The sequence below is a fragment of the Orcinus orca genome, chromosome 2 (genome assembly GCF_937001465.1).
Source record: "Orcinus orca chromosome 2, mOrcOrc1.1, whole genome shotgun sequence".
Taxonomy (NCBI): domain Eukaryota; kingdom Metazoa; phylum Chordata; class Mammalia; order Artiodactyla; family Delphinidae; genus Orcinus; species Orcinus orca.
The window spans coordinates 138,602,885-138,620,423 of NC_064560.1; the positions used below are offsets into that span (position 1 = coordinate 138,602,885).

Sequence of the window (17,539 nt, forward strand, 5' to 3'; positions counted from 1 at the left end):
TCTTTACTACACATTCAAATCTAATCAGCATCCATATATTAGTTGTTCTAACCATTACTCATTTAGTAGGCAATTTCCAACAGTATTCTAAAATGTAAACAAAAGGCATCAAGGGTACTGAATCAATCTTATAAAATATTTGAGAGGAATTCTGAAGTTCCTTTTCAAAAGAGTATAAGGATAACACTGTTTTCATAGGCTATTAATGAAGTATGAAGAGATTCGATATCAGGCAACATGATAACAGAGTACCAAGTAAAATGATCTATGATATTAAGTTGGTTACATTCAGTAGTAGTTTTGAGTAAACTGAGGAGTAGGAGGAAGAAGAGAAGATAAAGAAATGTTGGACAAGGGTTCACTTTAAAAAAATGTTTCTCCCTAAAAAAATTAAACATGGATTGAACACACACAGCTTTATTCTGAGGTATGTCTGTGTCACTAGAGTGATTTTTGAATGCTGGTGCCGGCTACAGCAAAATGGTGGTGTAGGTTTTAAAAGACATGGGCCATCAAAACCATTCCACTATATCTCCCATAAATATTCTAAGGCAGTAAAATCTATTTTAATGAATTAATGCTTATTTTATCTGCTATATTAGTTTTAGTTAAAATTTATGAGAGCACATTATATTTTAAGTGATTTGTAATAATTCACATTTTAATTTTTTTCCTCTCCGTCAATCAATATAAACATTATATCTCTCCGTGTGTGGGGTCTTGAATTATAATTTCACCAATCTGAACATTTACAGAAGTTTTTCAATTTGTCAGATGCCCATTTTCTTGAAGGCAAATGCTTTGTTAAGACTATAACTTTCAATCATATCATTAAGGAAAACAGAGTTTACTCTGCAACTGTTTCTGAAGACACTACTGGGTGAAGAAAGGAGTACTCAGAAATAGTTCTTGATCAATTAGATGACTTGCTTACATATTTTATGTATTACTAAGATTTTAACTCTGAGCACTTTTTTTCTTAGCACTTACTTTTTTGGTCAAAGAGTCATCAGAATCAGAAGGCATTCTTGTTGATACGTGAAATATTACTTCAACTGTAGAGGTAGCAAAATATGGTGTGGTCAATCCAGTGCTTTTATTTCTTTGTAGTCCTCCCATGAAACCACAATGGTTTGTAAGATTTACCTAGAAGCAATGAAAAGACACGTAATATTAATTAACTAAACAAAACTAAAAACCTCACTATGGAAAAAGACTCAAATTTCTCACTTTGCAAAAACATGAGGAATGAAGCCTTCTGCATGTTACCAACTATGGCTTGACCCAGAATTATCAGTTAGAACTATTCAAGTCACACTGGTAGATTTTCTTAAGTATTTGAGGGTCCCTAATTAGTAGGAACTAATTAGCAAAGAAATCAATCGCTGTGCACTATGCATCTCTTGTTAGGCTACGAGGTGCTAAATGGTAAGGGCTGTGTGGGACGCCGAGGGCAGAGAGTAAAAACCAAGTGGCAAAAATCAAGACTGGAAATGATTTGAGGATAAGTTAAAACAGTGATGTCACTTTGATAAAACGATTAATTGTGTCATATTTACTCACTGAAATTGGCTTCCTAATTATTAGTACCTATCATAGCCCAGAACAAAAATACAAAAATGTAGAACTACACTTCAAATGCATTAAAAAAGTACAAATTAATCTGTGCAAAGTCTTTTAAATCTCATTTTTTCCCGATTATAAATATATTTACTATCAGGATTGTTGCACTGGACGATATCCCCTGGACTTGTGTGATGCAAAGAAGCCAGCAACTTGTGTTCATTGTAGAAAATCAAAGAAATATTGTAAAGAAAAAACAAAATTTAAACACTGCTTGTATTTATCCATTCAGAGAAACCAGTTATGCACCTGCTTGTAAAAAACAAAATATAAATATGTGAAAAAGTGGAAACCTATAAAAGCAAATTTCTGCACTGTGTGAACTGAACACATCTCAACTATCAATATCAGTTACTAATGGCTGAATGTATGAATAACAAGTTAGTTTTTATGCCATTACTACAAGATTTCCTCAATCATTTTACATTTTAGATTTATTTTTTAACTCAGTAATACATTCATACAATTAAAAGTTCAAAAGATACAGCAAAATTTTTCCTTCCATATCTCTCATCTCTAGCTACTCAGTTCCACTCCAAGAAAGCAATTTAAGTATGCCTGCAAAAATGTTCTCTATATACAATTAAAATTTTAAAGCTATGTATGCACATATACACATGTATGTATGTACACATGTGCACACACAACACGGATACACAATGTTCTGCACCTTGCTTTTTTGCATTTAAAATACCTTGAAAAATACTCTTTATTACTAAGTAAAGAGCCTTCTCATTTTTTTTTTCATGGCTTCACCTAAGTCCCTTTTCTTGACGTACAATAATTTAACTAGCGCTCTACTTGACGGATATTTAGGCTTTCCCAATCTTTTGCTATTACAGTCAATGCTACAGTGAATAACACTGAACACATGTCATGCTGCATTTGTGAAAGTAGATCTGTAGGACAGATAGTCAAAAGTAGAAATGTAAGTCAAAGGGCATGTGCACATCTAATTTTGAAACTGACTACCAAATTGCTCTCCATAGATGGTACCAACAGTGCATGAGAGTGCCTGTTTCCCTCATATGCTCTCAAATAGATTAACAAACTTTATGACCTTTGCTAATCTGTTAGGTTAAAAAATGGTATCTTAGTGTACATTTTTGTTCTGTTTTGTTTTAGTGAGAAAGTTATTTACTTTCAGGTCAATTCTCTGATTATGTAAAGGAGAAAGTCTCAGTTTAGTGCTCCTTTGCTATAAATAATTCTGTAACACTTGCAGATCTCTATTTTTTAATTAAATGTTTTACCTGGAGGTAATTATAGATTTACACAAAGTTTTTTTTTTTTTTTTTTTTTTTTTTTTGCGGTACGCGGGCCTCTGACTGCTGTGGCCTCTCCCGTTGCGGAGCACAGGCTCCGGACGCGCAGGCCCAGCAGCCATGGCTCATGGGCCCAGCCGCTCCGCAGCATGTGGGATCTTCCCGGACCAGGACATGAACCCGTGTCCCCTGCATCGGCAGGCGGACTCTCAACCACTGCGCCACCGGGGAAGTCCTACACAAAGTTTTAAGAAATAATAAGGAGATTCTATGTACCCTTTACCCAGATTCCCCAATGCAATCATATTATAACCAGGATACTGATATTGACATGATTCAGAGACAACATTTTCATCACCACAAGGATTCCGTGTTGCCCTGTTACATGAGCAACACTCACTTCCGTCCTACCCTACCCTCCTTTATAACCCCTGGCAATCACTAACCTGTTCTTTACTACTAAAACTGTCATTCCAAGGAAGTTATATAAGTGGAATTATTTGGCATGTAACCTTTCCAAGCATTTGGAGATTTTGCCATTATCTTTCTGTTCATGATTTCAAGTTTGATCCTACTGTATATGGAGAAAACACTGTATGATTTAAATGCTTTTAAACTTGCTGAAGTTTGTTTTAATGGCCCATATATGGCCTATCTTGGTGTATGTTCCATGGGCACTTGAAAATAATATGTATTATGGTATTGGTGGGTGGAGTGTTCTATAAATGGCAATTAGATCCTGTTGGTTGGTGGTGGTGTTGAGTCCTTCTATATACTTGCTGATTTTCTGTCTACTTCTCTCAGTTGTTGAGAGAGGGGTGAAATCTCCATTTATAATTGTGAACTTGTCTATTTCTTCTTTCAGTTCTATCAGCTTTGCTTCAGATATTTTGCAGTTCTGTTGTTTGCTGCACACACATTTAGGATTGTTAAGTCTTCTTAGTGGACTGACCCTTTTATCACTGTTATATAATGTCCCCTCATCTCTGGTAGTTTTCTTTGCTCTGAAGCCTACCTTATCTAATATTAATTCAGCTACTCTGGCGTTCCTTTGATTAAGGTTTGCACAATATAATTTTTTCTATCCATTTACTTTCTACCAGCCTATATTGTTATATTTGAAGTGAGTTTCTTTTACAAAGCATATAGGTGAGTCACGTTTATTTATTATTATTTTTTTTTGCGGTACGTGGGCCTGTCCCTGCTGTGGCCTCTCCCGTTGCGGAGCACAGGCTCCGGACGCGCAGGCTCAGCGGCCATGGCTCACGGGCCCAGCCGCTCCGCGGCATGTGGGATCTTCCCAGACCGGGGCACGAACCCGTGTCCCCCGCCTCGGCAGGCAGACTCTCAACCACTGCGCCACCAGGGAAGCCCTGAGTCACGTTTTTTAATCCACTCTGCCAATTTATTTTTATTTTTTTATAATTATTTATTTATTTATTTTTGGCTATGTTGGGTCTTCATTGCTGCATGTGGGCTTTCTCTAGTTGCGGCGAGCGGGGGCTACTCTTCGTGGTGGTACGTGGGCTTCTAATTGCGGTGGCTTCTCTTGTTGTGGAGCACGGGCTCTAGGTGCATGGGCTTCGGTAGTTGTGGCTCGCGGGCTCCAGAGCACAGGCTCAGTAGTTGTGGCGCACGGGCTTAGTTGCTCCGTGGCAATGTGGGATCTTCCTGGCCCAGGGCTTGAACCTGTCTCCCCTGCATTGGCAGGCGGATTCTTAACCACTGCACCACCAGGGAAGCCCCACTCTGCCAATTTTTAATTGGTATATTTGCATCATTCATATTTCCTGTAATGACTAATACGTTAGAGCTTAAGCTCACCATTTTATTTTTTGTTTTCTGTTTATTTTCTCTGTTTTATTTTTCTTGCCCCCTATGGATTACTTGAACATATTCTAGAATTCCATTTTTATTTATCATTTTTAGAGTGTACTTTTGTTATATTTTTTTACTGGTTGTTCTTGGTATTATACTATATGTACGTACCTTATCACAGTCTACTGATGTTGTCATTTTACCAGTTTGAGTGAAATATAGAAACCCTACCTCACTTTATGTCCTTTTACCCTCCCTTGTTTGTAATATAATGTAATATAATGAATATTTTCATGGCATTACATTTATTTATTTATTTTTTTGCAGCATGCGGGATCTTAGTTCCCTGACCAAGGATCGAACCCGTGCCCCCAGTACTGGGAGCATGGAGTCTTAACCACTGGACTGCCAGGGAAGTCCCTGTCATTACATTTAGAAACACATCAGGTAGTAAAATAATTTTTGCATCAACCATCAAATATAATTAAGAAAACTCAAGAGAAGTAAATTTACCCATATTTTTTCTTGCCATGCTCTTTCTTCCTGATGTTCCAAAGTTCCTTCTATCATCTCATTTCTGTTAACAGAACTTCTGTCAGTGGTTCTTTTAGGGCAGGTCTGCTGGCAACAAATTCTCTAAGTTTTCCTTCATCTGAGAATGTTGTGCTTTATTCCTTAGCTAACTATAGGATTCTGGGTTGACAGTTTTTTTCTTTTAACATTCGAAAAATATTACCTCCTCTGGCCACCACAGTTTCTGATGAGAAATTCACTATCATTCTAATTGTACCCATATAGATAGGTACAAGTTTCCTCTGGATACTTTTGAAATTTTTTTGCCTTTAGTTTTCAGAAGTTTAATTATGATGTGTCTTAGTATGGATCTCCTTCCATATATCCTATTTGGTTTTCACCAGGTTCTTCAATCTGTAGCTTTATTAGCTTTATTTTTCTTGCCAAATTTGGCAAGTTTTCAACATTATCTCTCAAAGTAGTTTTCAGACCCAACCTCTTTCTCCTCTCCTTCTGGGACTCACAATAACAGGAGTGTTAGATTTTTTTGTCATAGCCCCACAGGTCTGTTCCTTGCTCTGTTCACCGTCTTTAGGTCTATTCTCTCTCTGCTGTTCGGATTAACTTTTACTGTTCTATGCTCCAATTTACTAATTCTTTCTGTACCCTCATCTCCACCTGACTCTGTTGCTGGGCCAATCTACTGAGTTTTTTATTTCAGTTATTATATTTTCAATTCTAAAATTTCCATTTAGTTCTTTGTATCTTGTATTTCTTTGCACAGACTTTCTATTTTTCATTTGTTTCAACTGTGTTCCTAATTGCTTGTTGAAGCATTTCTAATATAGTCACTTTAAAATCTTTGTCATCTTGGTGTTGGCATCTATTGCCTTCTTTTCATTCAGTTTGAGACCTTCCTGGTTTTTGGTATGATTTTTGGTTGAAGCCTGGACATTTCAATATTATGAGACCATGAATCTTATTTAAACCTTCTGTTTTAGTTGGCTGTTTTGCAACACAGCTCCAGAGAAGCAGGGGCTTTCAGCCTCATTATGGCCAGGTGGAGGTGGTCTCATTATCACTGGGTGACGGTGAAAGGCCTAATTCTCCACTAGACCTCCTCTGACTCCAGTGTAGAGGGGGAGAGGCACCTCATTATGCCTGGGTGGGGCCGAAATTCCAGGTTCCTCATGTAGTCTCCACTGACACTGTGGTGTTAGACATGGATGGGGGACTTGTTACCAGTTGGCAGAGATGAAACTCTTAGCTTTCTATTTGGTCTTCTCTGATACTATCTTACTCCAGGGTGATGTTCAGGATGCCTCATTATAGTCATTTATTTATTGACTGATTAATTGATTTTTGGCTGCGTTGGGTCTTCACTGCTGCACGTGGGCTTTCTCTAGTTGCGGTGAGCGGGCTTCTCATTGCAGTGGCTTCTCTTGTTGCGGAGCATGGGCTCTAGGCACGTGGGCTTCAGTAGCTGTGGCACGTGGGCTCAGTAGCTGTGGCTCACAGGCTCTAGAGCGCAGGCTCAGTAGTTGTGTTGCACAGGCTTAGTTGCTCCGCGGCATGTGGGATCTTCCCAAACCAGGGCTTGAACCCGTGTCCCCTGCACTGGCAGATGGATTGTTAACCACTGTGCTACCAGGGAATTCCCCTCATTATAGTCTTGTAAGGGTAGAAGTCTAGGCTTCCTAACCCACTTTTGTTGTCAGGGGTGGGGATGAGGGTCACAGTATTTTCTGTGGTGTTTGGTTGGCGTAGAGCAGTTACTGTTTAAATGTTTTCTGTCTTTCCAGGTTGCTCCTTTCCTGATCCTTTGGTTAGAAAGAGTAGGCTTTTGTTGGGTTTTTTTTTGTCCTGTGCTTGTTGATATTTCTAGGTTGCTGGCTTCTTCAACTCCAAGTCCAAGATATGTGAGGCAAAAAGAAAACCTGAGAACTCACCATCATGTCATTCCTTGGTCCTGAAGTCCTGTTGGTCTATCTTCTTTTCTCCAACGAACCCGTGTCCCCTGCATTGGCAGGCAGATTCTCAACCACTGTGCCACCAGGGAAGCCCTTACCTGACTTTTTGATTCTAGCCAACCTAATAGTGGTATATCACTGTGATTTTGATTTCCATTTCTCTGATAATGATGTCAAACATTTTTTCCTGTACTTACTGATCATCTGTATATCTTCTTTGGAAAAATGTTTATTCCGATCCTTTAGCCATTTTTAAATTGGGTTGCCTTCTAATTATTGTTTTGGTGAGTTCTTTGTATATTTTAGATACAAGTCCCTCATCACATATATGACTTGCAATTATTTTCTCCAATTCTGTGGGTTATCTTTTCACTTTGTTAATGGTGCCCTTTGATGCACAAAAGTTTAAATTTTGATGAAGTCCAATTTAGTTATTTTCCTTTGTTGCTCATGTTTTAGTGTCATATCTAAGAATACCTTTTATTTGTTAGTTGTGTCTCAATAAAGGTGGAAAAAAAGAATCCACTGCCAAATTCAAGGTCATAAAGATTTACCCCTATATCGTCTTCTAAGAATTTTACAGTTTTAGCTCTTACATTTAGGTCTTTGATGATCCATTTTGAGTTAATTTTTGTACACAGTGTGAGGTAAGATTCCAACTTCATTCTTTTGCTTGCAGCTATCCAGCTACTCCAACACCATCTGTTGAAAGGACTTTCTCCACTGGATGGTCTTGGCACCCTTGTTGAAAATCAGCTGACAACAGAGGTGTGGGTTTATTTCTGGAATCTCAATTCTATTTCATTAATTGCTATATGTATCCTTAGTGCAAGTAACTCGCTGTTTGATTAGAGCTGCTTTGTACTAAGTTTTGAAATCAGGAAATGTGAGTACTCCTAATTTGTTCTTTTTCAAATGTCCGTTGCTTTTACTAATACTTTTCTAGTTTGTTTTTTTAACAGGACATATATTTATAACATTTCTTTACACTTTCCAAACCACTTTCACATACATAATCTCAAATGAACTGCATATTACATATCTGTTGGGTAAAAAAGCACACTGCTTTTGACAAATAAGCAAAAGGCCAAGAGAACTAAAGTAACTCAGTGAAATAGCAGGTTAGATCAGCTATAAAAATATATATTGAATGCTAAAGGTTTATGCATTGGACACTGTGCAAGGACTGGGATTTAAAAAGAAAAAGGAAGATGAAAGAGCCTGCCCTCTAGGAACTTACAGTCTAGTGCAGTGGTCTTCAATAATTTTGCTCATGTACTCTCTACAAGAATATTGAGAAACTATGTATTAAATCGACAACTACGATGAAAATTGTCATCATAAGTTTAAGCTGTTACAAAAGATACAATTTCCAGTATACTGTATGTTATATCTATATACTTTAAATATATTTTCATCAAAATCTTAGAGCACAAATTTGGCTGATACAATATATATAAAATGTCTGCTATTAATGACAAATCAATCAGACACATCAAATTCACTTTCTGTTAGAACATGTCTGACTCATAATTTTACAATTTAAATAAACATACTAATAAAAATCTCTATGACAAACACCTCACTTCTGAATTATAATTCTAAGATAGACAGATTTGGTTCAGGAACTTCAACATGAGTTGGTTGCCGGGTTGTTGGTTGCCGGGATGACAAAAAATACAGCACCTTTCAATACTTCCTGCTTTGCCATTAGAGACACTCTCTCTCAGGAACATGCCCTCTTGAATGAACTGTCCCTTTTTTGGTGCCAAACCTTCCAGGGCAATGCAGGATTCAGGTGAGTAATAGGTATGCCTTACTTTTACAAAGATGAAGAACAGAAAAGGAGAGGTAAGAGACTGTAGAAGGGTTCTCCGGAATTAATTGTAGTAAAGTTGAGGATCTAGAAACTTATCTCCTCAAAACTAACCTAGCCAACATGCCCCCTAGAATCCTTGGGATAGCCCTAGGATATTCATATCTTCGTTTGAAGATCACTAGTCCAGCGGTCACAACTGTGAGGAAAATCCAGATCTTTTAAGTCTAGGAGTTTAGCACACTCTGACAATACAGTGAATGATGAAACAGTCAAAAACCTTCCTAAGTCCCAACTGCTGCCGTCTTTGTAGATGAGATATAAGGCAGAAACAATATCAAACCCATTGTTATATTGTTGAGTCTCCTAAAATAATGCTTCTAAAATAAGCTAGAGAGAAAAAGAAAACCATTGCTTCCAAATAGAAATAAAATATTTGTATAATTTAAAAACAATACCTCCCAACCAAGACCAGCTACAAAATCTTCATATGCTTGACTTCCTCCTGTATTGGTGAGAATGGAATGTTTGTCTTCTTGTCCTTCAGCAACATAAAATACTGCAATCTTGTGTGTCTCTCGGCTATAAAACAAAAGATTTCACCGTTCACTTAATCATTAATTTATCCGTTCATTCATCCAATAATTAACTTCTAAATACGTGGCAATAAAAAGATGAAAATGAATTAAACCTTATAATCTACTAAGGGAGACAAGTAATTATAAGTAAAAAATTATAAAAGTTACAAAATTGCGCTCAGAACAGAAGAAAAGGATGATTACTTCTGACTGAGAAACAGAGAGAAACTTAAAGGAGAAGGTAATATTAAGCTGGGTGAAGGTAAGTAAGATTTGACAAATGAAGGAGAGAAAGTATCAGGAAAGACACACAGGTGTGAATGCACAAAGCATCTGAAGAGCTGCCTGTTGTGCAATGTGGCTGAATCCCAGAGTTAAAGGGACTGTGTTTTAGAAATAAAATTAAGTAGGAGTACAGAGATGAGTGAGAAATGATCCATTTCTCCAAAGTACTTATAAGAAATGTATACACAAATATTATAAAACTGTATGGAGTAACTGACAAGTTCTTAGATATTTTAGTTTTAGTTCTCCCTAAAATTAAAAATGCTCATAAAAGCAAATTTCTTGTATGAAATTTGGCTTTCCAAGCTAACTAGAAAATAAACAATGACCCAAGCAAACAACAACCGCCAACATACTTTTGATTCAAAGACACAAAGTAGAAAGTAAAAGAAACAGAAGAAGATGCTATGCAAACAGTAACCAAGAGGGCCAGCATAGCTATACTAACATTAAACTTTTACATAAAAATGTTATAGGGAGTTCACAGAGAGACATCCTGGGGTGGAGTGGGGGGTTGGTTTGGGTGGGTGGGGTTCCTTTTACCTTTTTCCTTTCTGTGTATGTCATTAATCTGACAATTCTCCCTCCTCCCCACTGGCCTGTCCCCATTCCTCGTATTTGTACGGTTCAAGCAATAAAGACACTCATTTCAGGAATAAAAAAGTTATAAAAGATAAAGATATATTTCATAATGTTAAAGGTCCTTATAACAGGAAGATATGAAAATTAAAAACATATGCACCCAACAACAGAGCTTCAAAATACATGAAGCAAAATCAGACAGAACTGAAGGCAGAAATAGCTATTTCTATAATCATAGTTGGAGACTTCAATACCTCACTTTCAATAATGGACAAACAACTAAAAGAATATCAACAAGGAAACAGAAGACTTGAATAATAGTATAAAATACCTAAAGAACACTCCACCCAACAGTAGCAGAAAAACACATTTTCCTCAAGCAAACCTGGAATATCTTTCAGGATAGACCATATGGTAGGCCACAGAACAAGCCTCAATACATTTGAAATAACTGAAACCATGCAAAGTATGTTTTCTAATCATAACAGAATAAAATTAGAAATCAATAAAAGAAGAAAATTTACAAATATGTAGAAATGAAAAGATATACTCCTAAATAAGTGATGAGTCAAAGAATAAATCTCAAGGGAAATTAGAAAAAAAAATCCTTAGAGATGAATGAAAATGAAAATATAATACAACAAAACTGATGGCATGCACGTAAAGCAGGGCTCATTGGTAAATTTATGCACATAAATGCCTATATTAAAAAAAAGAAAAAGATCTCACATCAAAAACTAAACCTTCCACCTTAAGAAACTAGAAAAAGAAGAACAACTAAACTCAAAGCAAGCAGAAAGAGGACAATAATAAAGACTAGTGTGGAAATAAATGAAACAGAACAGAAAAACAAGAGAAAAATTTTAAATTGGTTCTTTGAGATGTTAAACAAAATCAATCTATAGCCAGAATGAGCAAGAAAAAAAAGACTCAATTTACTAAAATCAGGAGTGAAAGGAGAGACATCACTACATACCTTATAGAAACAAAAAGTATTATTAAGGAATACTATCAACAATTGTATGCCCAAAATCAGATAGTTAGATTAAATGGACAAATTCTTAGAAAGACACAAATTATTAAAACCAACTCAAGGGAAAATAGGATATCAGAATAGTTCAATAACAACTAGAGAAACTGAAATAGTATTCTGATTGAAAAGGAAGTAGTAAAACTACTTCCACTTGCAGATGAGATGACTCTGTGTATAAAAATCCTAAGGAATCCACTAAAAAGCTATTAGACCTAATAAATGACTTCAGAAAGGATTCAGGATATAATATCAACATACGAAAATCAACTATATTTTTATAAACTAACATGAACAATCCAAAAACAAAATTAAGAAAGCTATTTCTTTTATAATAGCATCAAAAATAATAAAAATACTTAGGTATATATTTAACAAAAGTACACAACTGATACTCTGAAAGCTACATTGTTGAAAAAAATTAAAGATCTTAAAAAAAATACCACATTCATAGACTGAAAAACTTAATATTGTTAAGATAATATTTCCTAAATTGATCTACAAATTTAATGCAAGTGCTATCAAAGTCCCAGATTCCTTTTTTTGTAGAAATTGATAAGCTGATCCTAAAATTCACAGGAAAATGCAAAAAATCCCAAATAGCCAAAATAATCTTGAAAAAGAAGAACAAAGTCAGAGGACTCATAATTCCCAATTTTAAAACCTACTACAAAACTACAGCACTCAATGGACTGTGGTACTACCACAGCAGAAACATATAGCTCTATATGGAATAGAATCTTGGGTCCTGAAATAAACCTTTATGTTTATCATCAATTGCTTTTTGCAACGGTACCAAGCCAATTCAATGGGGGAAAAAATAGTGTTTTCAGCAAACGGTGTTGAGGGAACTGGATATCTACAATGCAGTTGTAGATAACCAATGAAGTTGGATTCTTACCTCATACCATATACAGAAATTAAATTTAAAAGCATCATAGACCTAAAAATAAGGTCTAAAACTATGAAAGTCTCATAAAGAAGTTTACACAACTATAAAATGTCCATGTAAAAGCTACATGAATGTTCACAGTAGCATTATTCATAACAGCCGGAAAGTGAAACTAATGCAAATGTCCATCAAGAGATGAATGGATAAACAAAATATAGGATATTCACACAATGGAATATTATTCAGGAATAAGAAGAAATGAAGTGCTGACACATGCTGCAACATGGATGAATTTTGAAAGCACTGTGCTAAGAAGCCTGCCACAAAAGACCACATATGTTTGATTGCTATTACATGAAATATCCAGAATAGGCAAATCTATAGAGACAGAAAGTAGATTAGCGTTGTCCAGAGATGGGGAGTAGGGGGTGATGTTTGGGGGTAATAGAGAGTGACTGGTAATGGGTATGAGGTTTCTTTTTGAAGGAAATATTCTAAAATTAGATTGCTGTGATAGTTGTCTGTGAATATACTAAAAACATGTACACTTTAAATGAGTGAATCTTATGGTATGTGAATTACATCTCAATAAAGCTGTCAGAATTTAAGTTGGAAGTATGACCTACTATGTGTAAATTCTGATCCTGGCAGAAAGGGGACCTCTCAGTGTTCTCAATTTCCTAGGTAAAGGGCTATCAGCTAGAACTCATAAATCACAATTTATAAAATTGAGAAGAGTTGCATAGAAATGTTCACCTAATACTATATAAATCAAAAAGAGAAATACATGAGCCATATAGGAAAAATTAGAAAATAAATCTTTAAAATGCAAAAGTAAAAATGAAATCACCTTTATATTATCTGTCCTTTTTAAAATTTGAAAAAGCAGAGTTTAGCTGCTCTTTTATGTCAAATTTTAATTTTTCAGCATTCCTTCTTATTTTTCTACTTACTAACTACTTCTAAATGCTTGGTATATATTGATTGCCATTAGATTAGTATGTACCACAACAGTGAATGAGGTAAAAAGATTAGAAAAAATGAGATTACTGAACTTGCAGCCATAAATATTCTACAATATGTCCAGTACTGGCAAAATATTATGAGCTTACTACTGGAAAGTTCAAAGTGAAATATGCTAAGTTATAAGCACTTCTGATTCCCTGTATATACACTGCAAAAGAAATAATAATACAAATAATTTGGAGATTTGAAATTTAAAAATCTGATGGTTCAACCATGAGGAATAGGAATCAGTTAATCTAGTCAAAGAAAACAAAGGATCTATAAATGGTCTGGAGAGAGAAGACTATAAAGAAAGTAACTTTTTATTTTCTTCCGCCCTAATCCTCCAGACAAGTAATCAGGTTTTTTCCAGGTTCTTGGCTTAAGAAGCAGCTCAATGTTGCCTTACTGTCACATACTTAGAATGAATTTTTATCTGAACCCAATATGTTAGAAAAAGAAAGGAAACCTGTTTTCATTATTTAATTTGTTTAAAAAAGCAAAATAAATGTCATGTGTTCATGTGGTGTACAATATCAAAAAGGAAACCTATGCTGTCTCAAGGAAGATGTCCTTCATATATTCCAGGTACATATGAGAATGGAAGTAGTTTAGCAGGAGCCAAGAAGTAGAAAAGCATAAGGTAATGTAAAGAAACCATGAATAGCCAAGACTGGCTGGTATGGCCTGAGTTCTAGACTAAGGAGTCTGGTCAGGCACTGGGAAGTCACTAAGGAATAAAATAAAAATTTTACTTTAGAAAAATTATTCTTGTGGTGAATATTGTCTAGACGGTGAAGAGTTAGAAGATGAGAGAGTTGTTTTAACTCTCTCCGAAAGAAGTAATAAGGACATGAATCAAGAAGTTGGGAGTAGGAAAAGCAAAGAAGAGATAGAAGTGAGAAATAAGAAGAAGAAAGAACTGACATAATGATAAACACTAAGGGCAAGGGAAAGGAAATGGTCAAGTGTGGGTGACACTGAAATGGTACTTCTAAATATAATGGAGAAAATTAGGAGGAGGATGTTACTTGGGAAAGAACTGATGACCTGGAAACAGAAGTAAGGAGGCAGGGAAAAAATTGTAATAAGCAGCTACAAAATCATGACTGACAATTAAGAGATAGGAGTACATGGGCAGAAAAGAATGGGGTTGAGAAGATACGAGAGATATCCCAGTGAGAAGGAAAACTATGTTAGGGGAGAAGGCAGCAGAAAATGAGCCAGTGAAGACAAACTAGAAATAACTAGTTTAGCAGGAGCCAAGTAGAAAAATATTAGGTAATGTAAAAAAACCCTAAATAGCCAAGATTGGCTGGTATGGCCTGAGTTCTAGGCTAAAGAGTTTGGTCAGCCATTTGGAAGTCACTAAGGAATAAAATAAAAATTTTACTTCAGACAGTTTTACTTTAGAACAAAGTAATTTAACATGACTTTAGAAGCCAGGGGAGAAGAACATTTTAAAGAGAGAACAGACAACAGTACTGAACTTTTAGGGGATATAATACTCAGGAGTTTTTAGGGCAGAAACTATTCTGTATTATATTGTAATGAGTATACATGTCATTATACATTTGTTAAAACTCATACAATGTACAACACCAAGAGTGAATCTAATATAAACTTCAGTTAATAATAATATATCAATATTGGCTCATCAATTTTAACAAATGTACCATACTGATACAAGATAAAAATAATAGGGGTAACTATGTATAGGGCGAAAGAGGGTATGTAGGAATGCTCTGTATTTTGCAATTGATTATCTTGTAAATCTAAAACAGCTGTAATTTTTTAAGTGCCTATTAAATTAATTGAATTTAATTAATTAGATAAATCAAGGAGGCTGGAGAGGATGGAGAAAACTTTAGACATGGTGGTCAGGATACTAACCTTCAAAAGGATAGTTTCAGTAGAACAGTAAAGGTCTGAGAACACATGGTGAGCAAGACAGCAAAAGAGGTATGATTTGTGCCCCCAATGACTTTGCTATCGTCTAGTACCAAAGATAAATTATTATGGGGAAGAATTAGGATATGAGAACTCAGAGACTACTTAGAGGGTTTTAATTTTATAACTGTCTTGGAAAGAATATCTAAGAAATAATAATAATATTAATACAGTGTGATAAATACTATGACAGGAGAGTGTTATCGGGATCTCTGAAAGCCCATGGAAGGATATCCAAACATAGGGTGGAAGGAACTGGGGAGGAAGGTAAAGGGTTAGTGGTAGCTTAGGGAAAGGCCTTTCAGAAAAAATGATGTTTAAGCTGAGACTAAAACAATGGACAGGATCTACACTCAGAAAAAATTTAGAGCATAAGACTATTTCATTGTTAAATAATAAAGAATAAAACTCAGACAGATAACATTCAATTCTAGAAGAAAAAGAAAAATAGAAAGCTTATAAACAAGAAATAACAGTAATTAAAGAGTTAAAAAACAGAACATAATAGAATATGATAAATGAGAAACTGTTTCTCTGAAAAGATTAAGTAGATTATTTGCATCCAGAAAAAAAAAGCCCACTGTAATGGTGGTACATAATTCACTTACAAATATAGCTTAAAAGTTAAAAATCATTTTAAAAGAAACCATAATTACAATAATTTGTTATTTAATACATAATATAAAAAAGATGGAAATCGTAACACCAATAACCTAAAATGTGAGGGAAGAAGTAAAAGTATAAAGGTTCTGTATGCTGTAAATAAAGCAAATACTAATAGAAAAGGAAATAAACAGCAATACAGTAATAGTTGGGGGTTTTAATATCCCACTCTCAATAATGTACAGATTATCCAGACAGAGACTGAAAAAGGAAACAGTGGATTTGAACAACACTATATACCTAACAGACATACACAGAACATTCTGTCCAACAGCAGCAGAATATACACTCTTTTCAACTGCACATGGAACATTTTCTAGGATAGATAATGTGTTAGGATGCAAAACAAGTCTCAACAAATTCAAGAAGCTAGAAATTATATCAAGCATCTTTTCCAAACACAATGGAATTAAAGTAGAAATCAATAACAAGAGAAAAGCCAGAAAGTTCACAGACACATAGAAATTAAACGACACACTCCTGAACAACCAATGGATGAAAGAAGAAATCAAAAGGGAAATTTAAAAAAGATCTTGAGACAAACAAAAATAGAAATACACACTGAAAGTGTGACGTATAGCAAGTTCCAAGAGGGAAGTTTGTAATGATAAACACGTACATTAAGAAAAAGAAAGATCTCAAATAAACAGCTTAACTTTATACCTGAAGAAACTAGAAAAAGTAGAATAAACTAATCCCAAGGTTAGCAGAAAAGGGGAAATAATAAAGATTAGAGCATAAATAAATAAAATAGAGAATAGGAAAATAGAAAATATGAAGCAAACCAACAGTTGGTTCTTTGAAAAGATAAACCAATTGAGAAATAAATGTTATTGGGAAAACTGGACATTCACATGCAGAAGAATTAAACTGGACCCTTGTCTTACACCACTCACAAAAATTAACTTGAAATGGATTAAAGACTTAAATCTAAGACCTGAAACCATAAAACTCTTAAAATGAAAATAAAGCATAAGCTCCTGGACATCGGTCTTGTCTACGATTTTATGGATATAACACCCAAAGCTCAAGCAACAAAAGCAAAACAAAAACAAAAATAAACAAGTGGAATCACATCAAACTAAAAAGCTGCACAGCAAAAGAAAGGATAAACAAAATGAAAAGGTAACTGACAGAGTGGAAGAAAATATTTGCAAATTACATTTCTGATAATGTAAGAAACTCATACAACTCAATTGCAATAAAACACTTATAATACAATTAAAAAATGGGCAAAGGACATGAATAGACATTTTTCTAAAAATGATATTCAAATGGCCAAGAAGTACATGAAAAAGTACTTAACATCACTAGTCATCAGGAAAATGGAAATGAAAAACCACACTGCAATATCATCTCACACCCAGTAGAATGGCTATTATCAAAAAGACAAGCGATAAGTGTTGGAGGGGATGTGGAGAAAAGGTAACCCTCGTGCACTGTTGGTGGGAATGTAAACTGGTGCAGTCAACTCTGTAAAAGTATGGAGGGTCCTCAAAAAATTAAAAATAGAACTACCACGTGATCTGGCAATCTCACTTCTGGGAAT

At 35.2% G+C, this 17,539-nt stretch overlaps 1 protein-coding gene across 7 annotated transcripts in view; it reads right to left on the minus strand.

Moving 5' to 3' along the window:
- The window catches only part of RALGAPA1 (Ral GTPase activating protein catalytic subunit alpha 1), a 222,333-nt gene that overhangs the window by 42,158 nt on the left and 162,636 nt on the right, over positions 1-17,539 (minus strand). For all 7 annotated transcript variants that reach the window (XM_033428377.2, XM_049705925.1, XM_012533079.3 and 4 more), the window contains 2 exons: positions 9,464-9,587; positions 991-1,146 (listed from right to left, as the gene is read on the minus strand). In XM_033428377.2, coding sequence (XP_033284268.1) covers positions 991-1,146; positions 9,464-9,587 — 280 coding nt within the window. The remainder of the gene's footprint in view (positions 1-990; positions 1,147-9,463; positions 9,588-17,539) is intronic.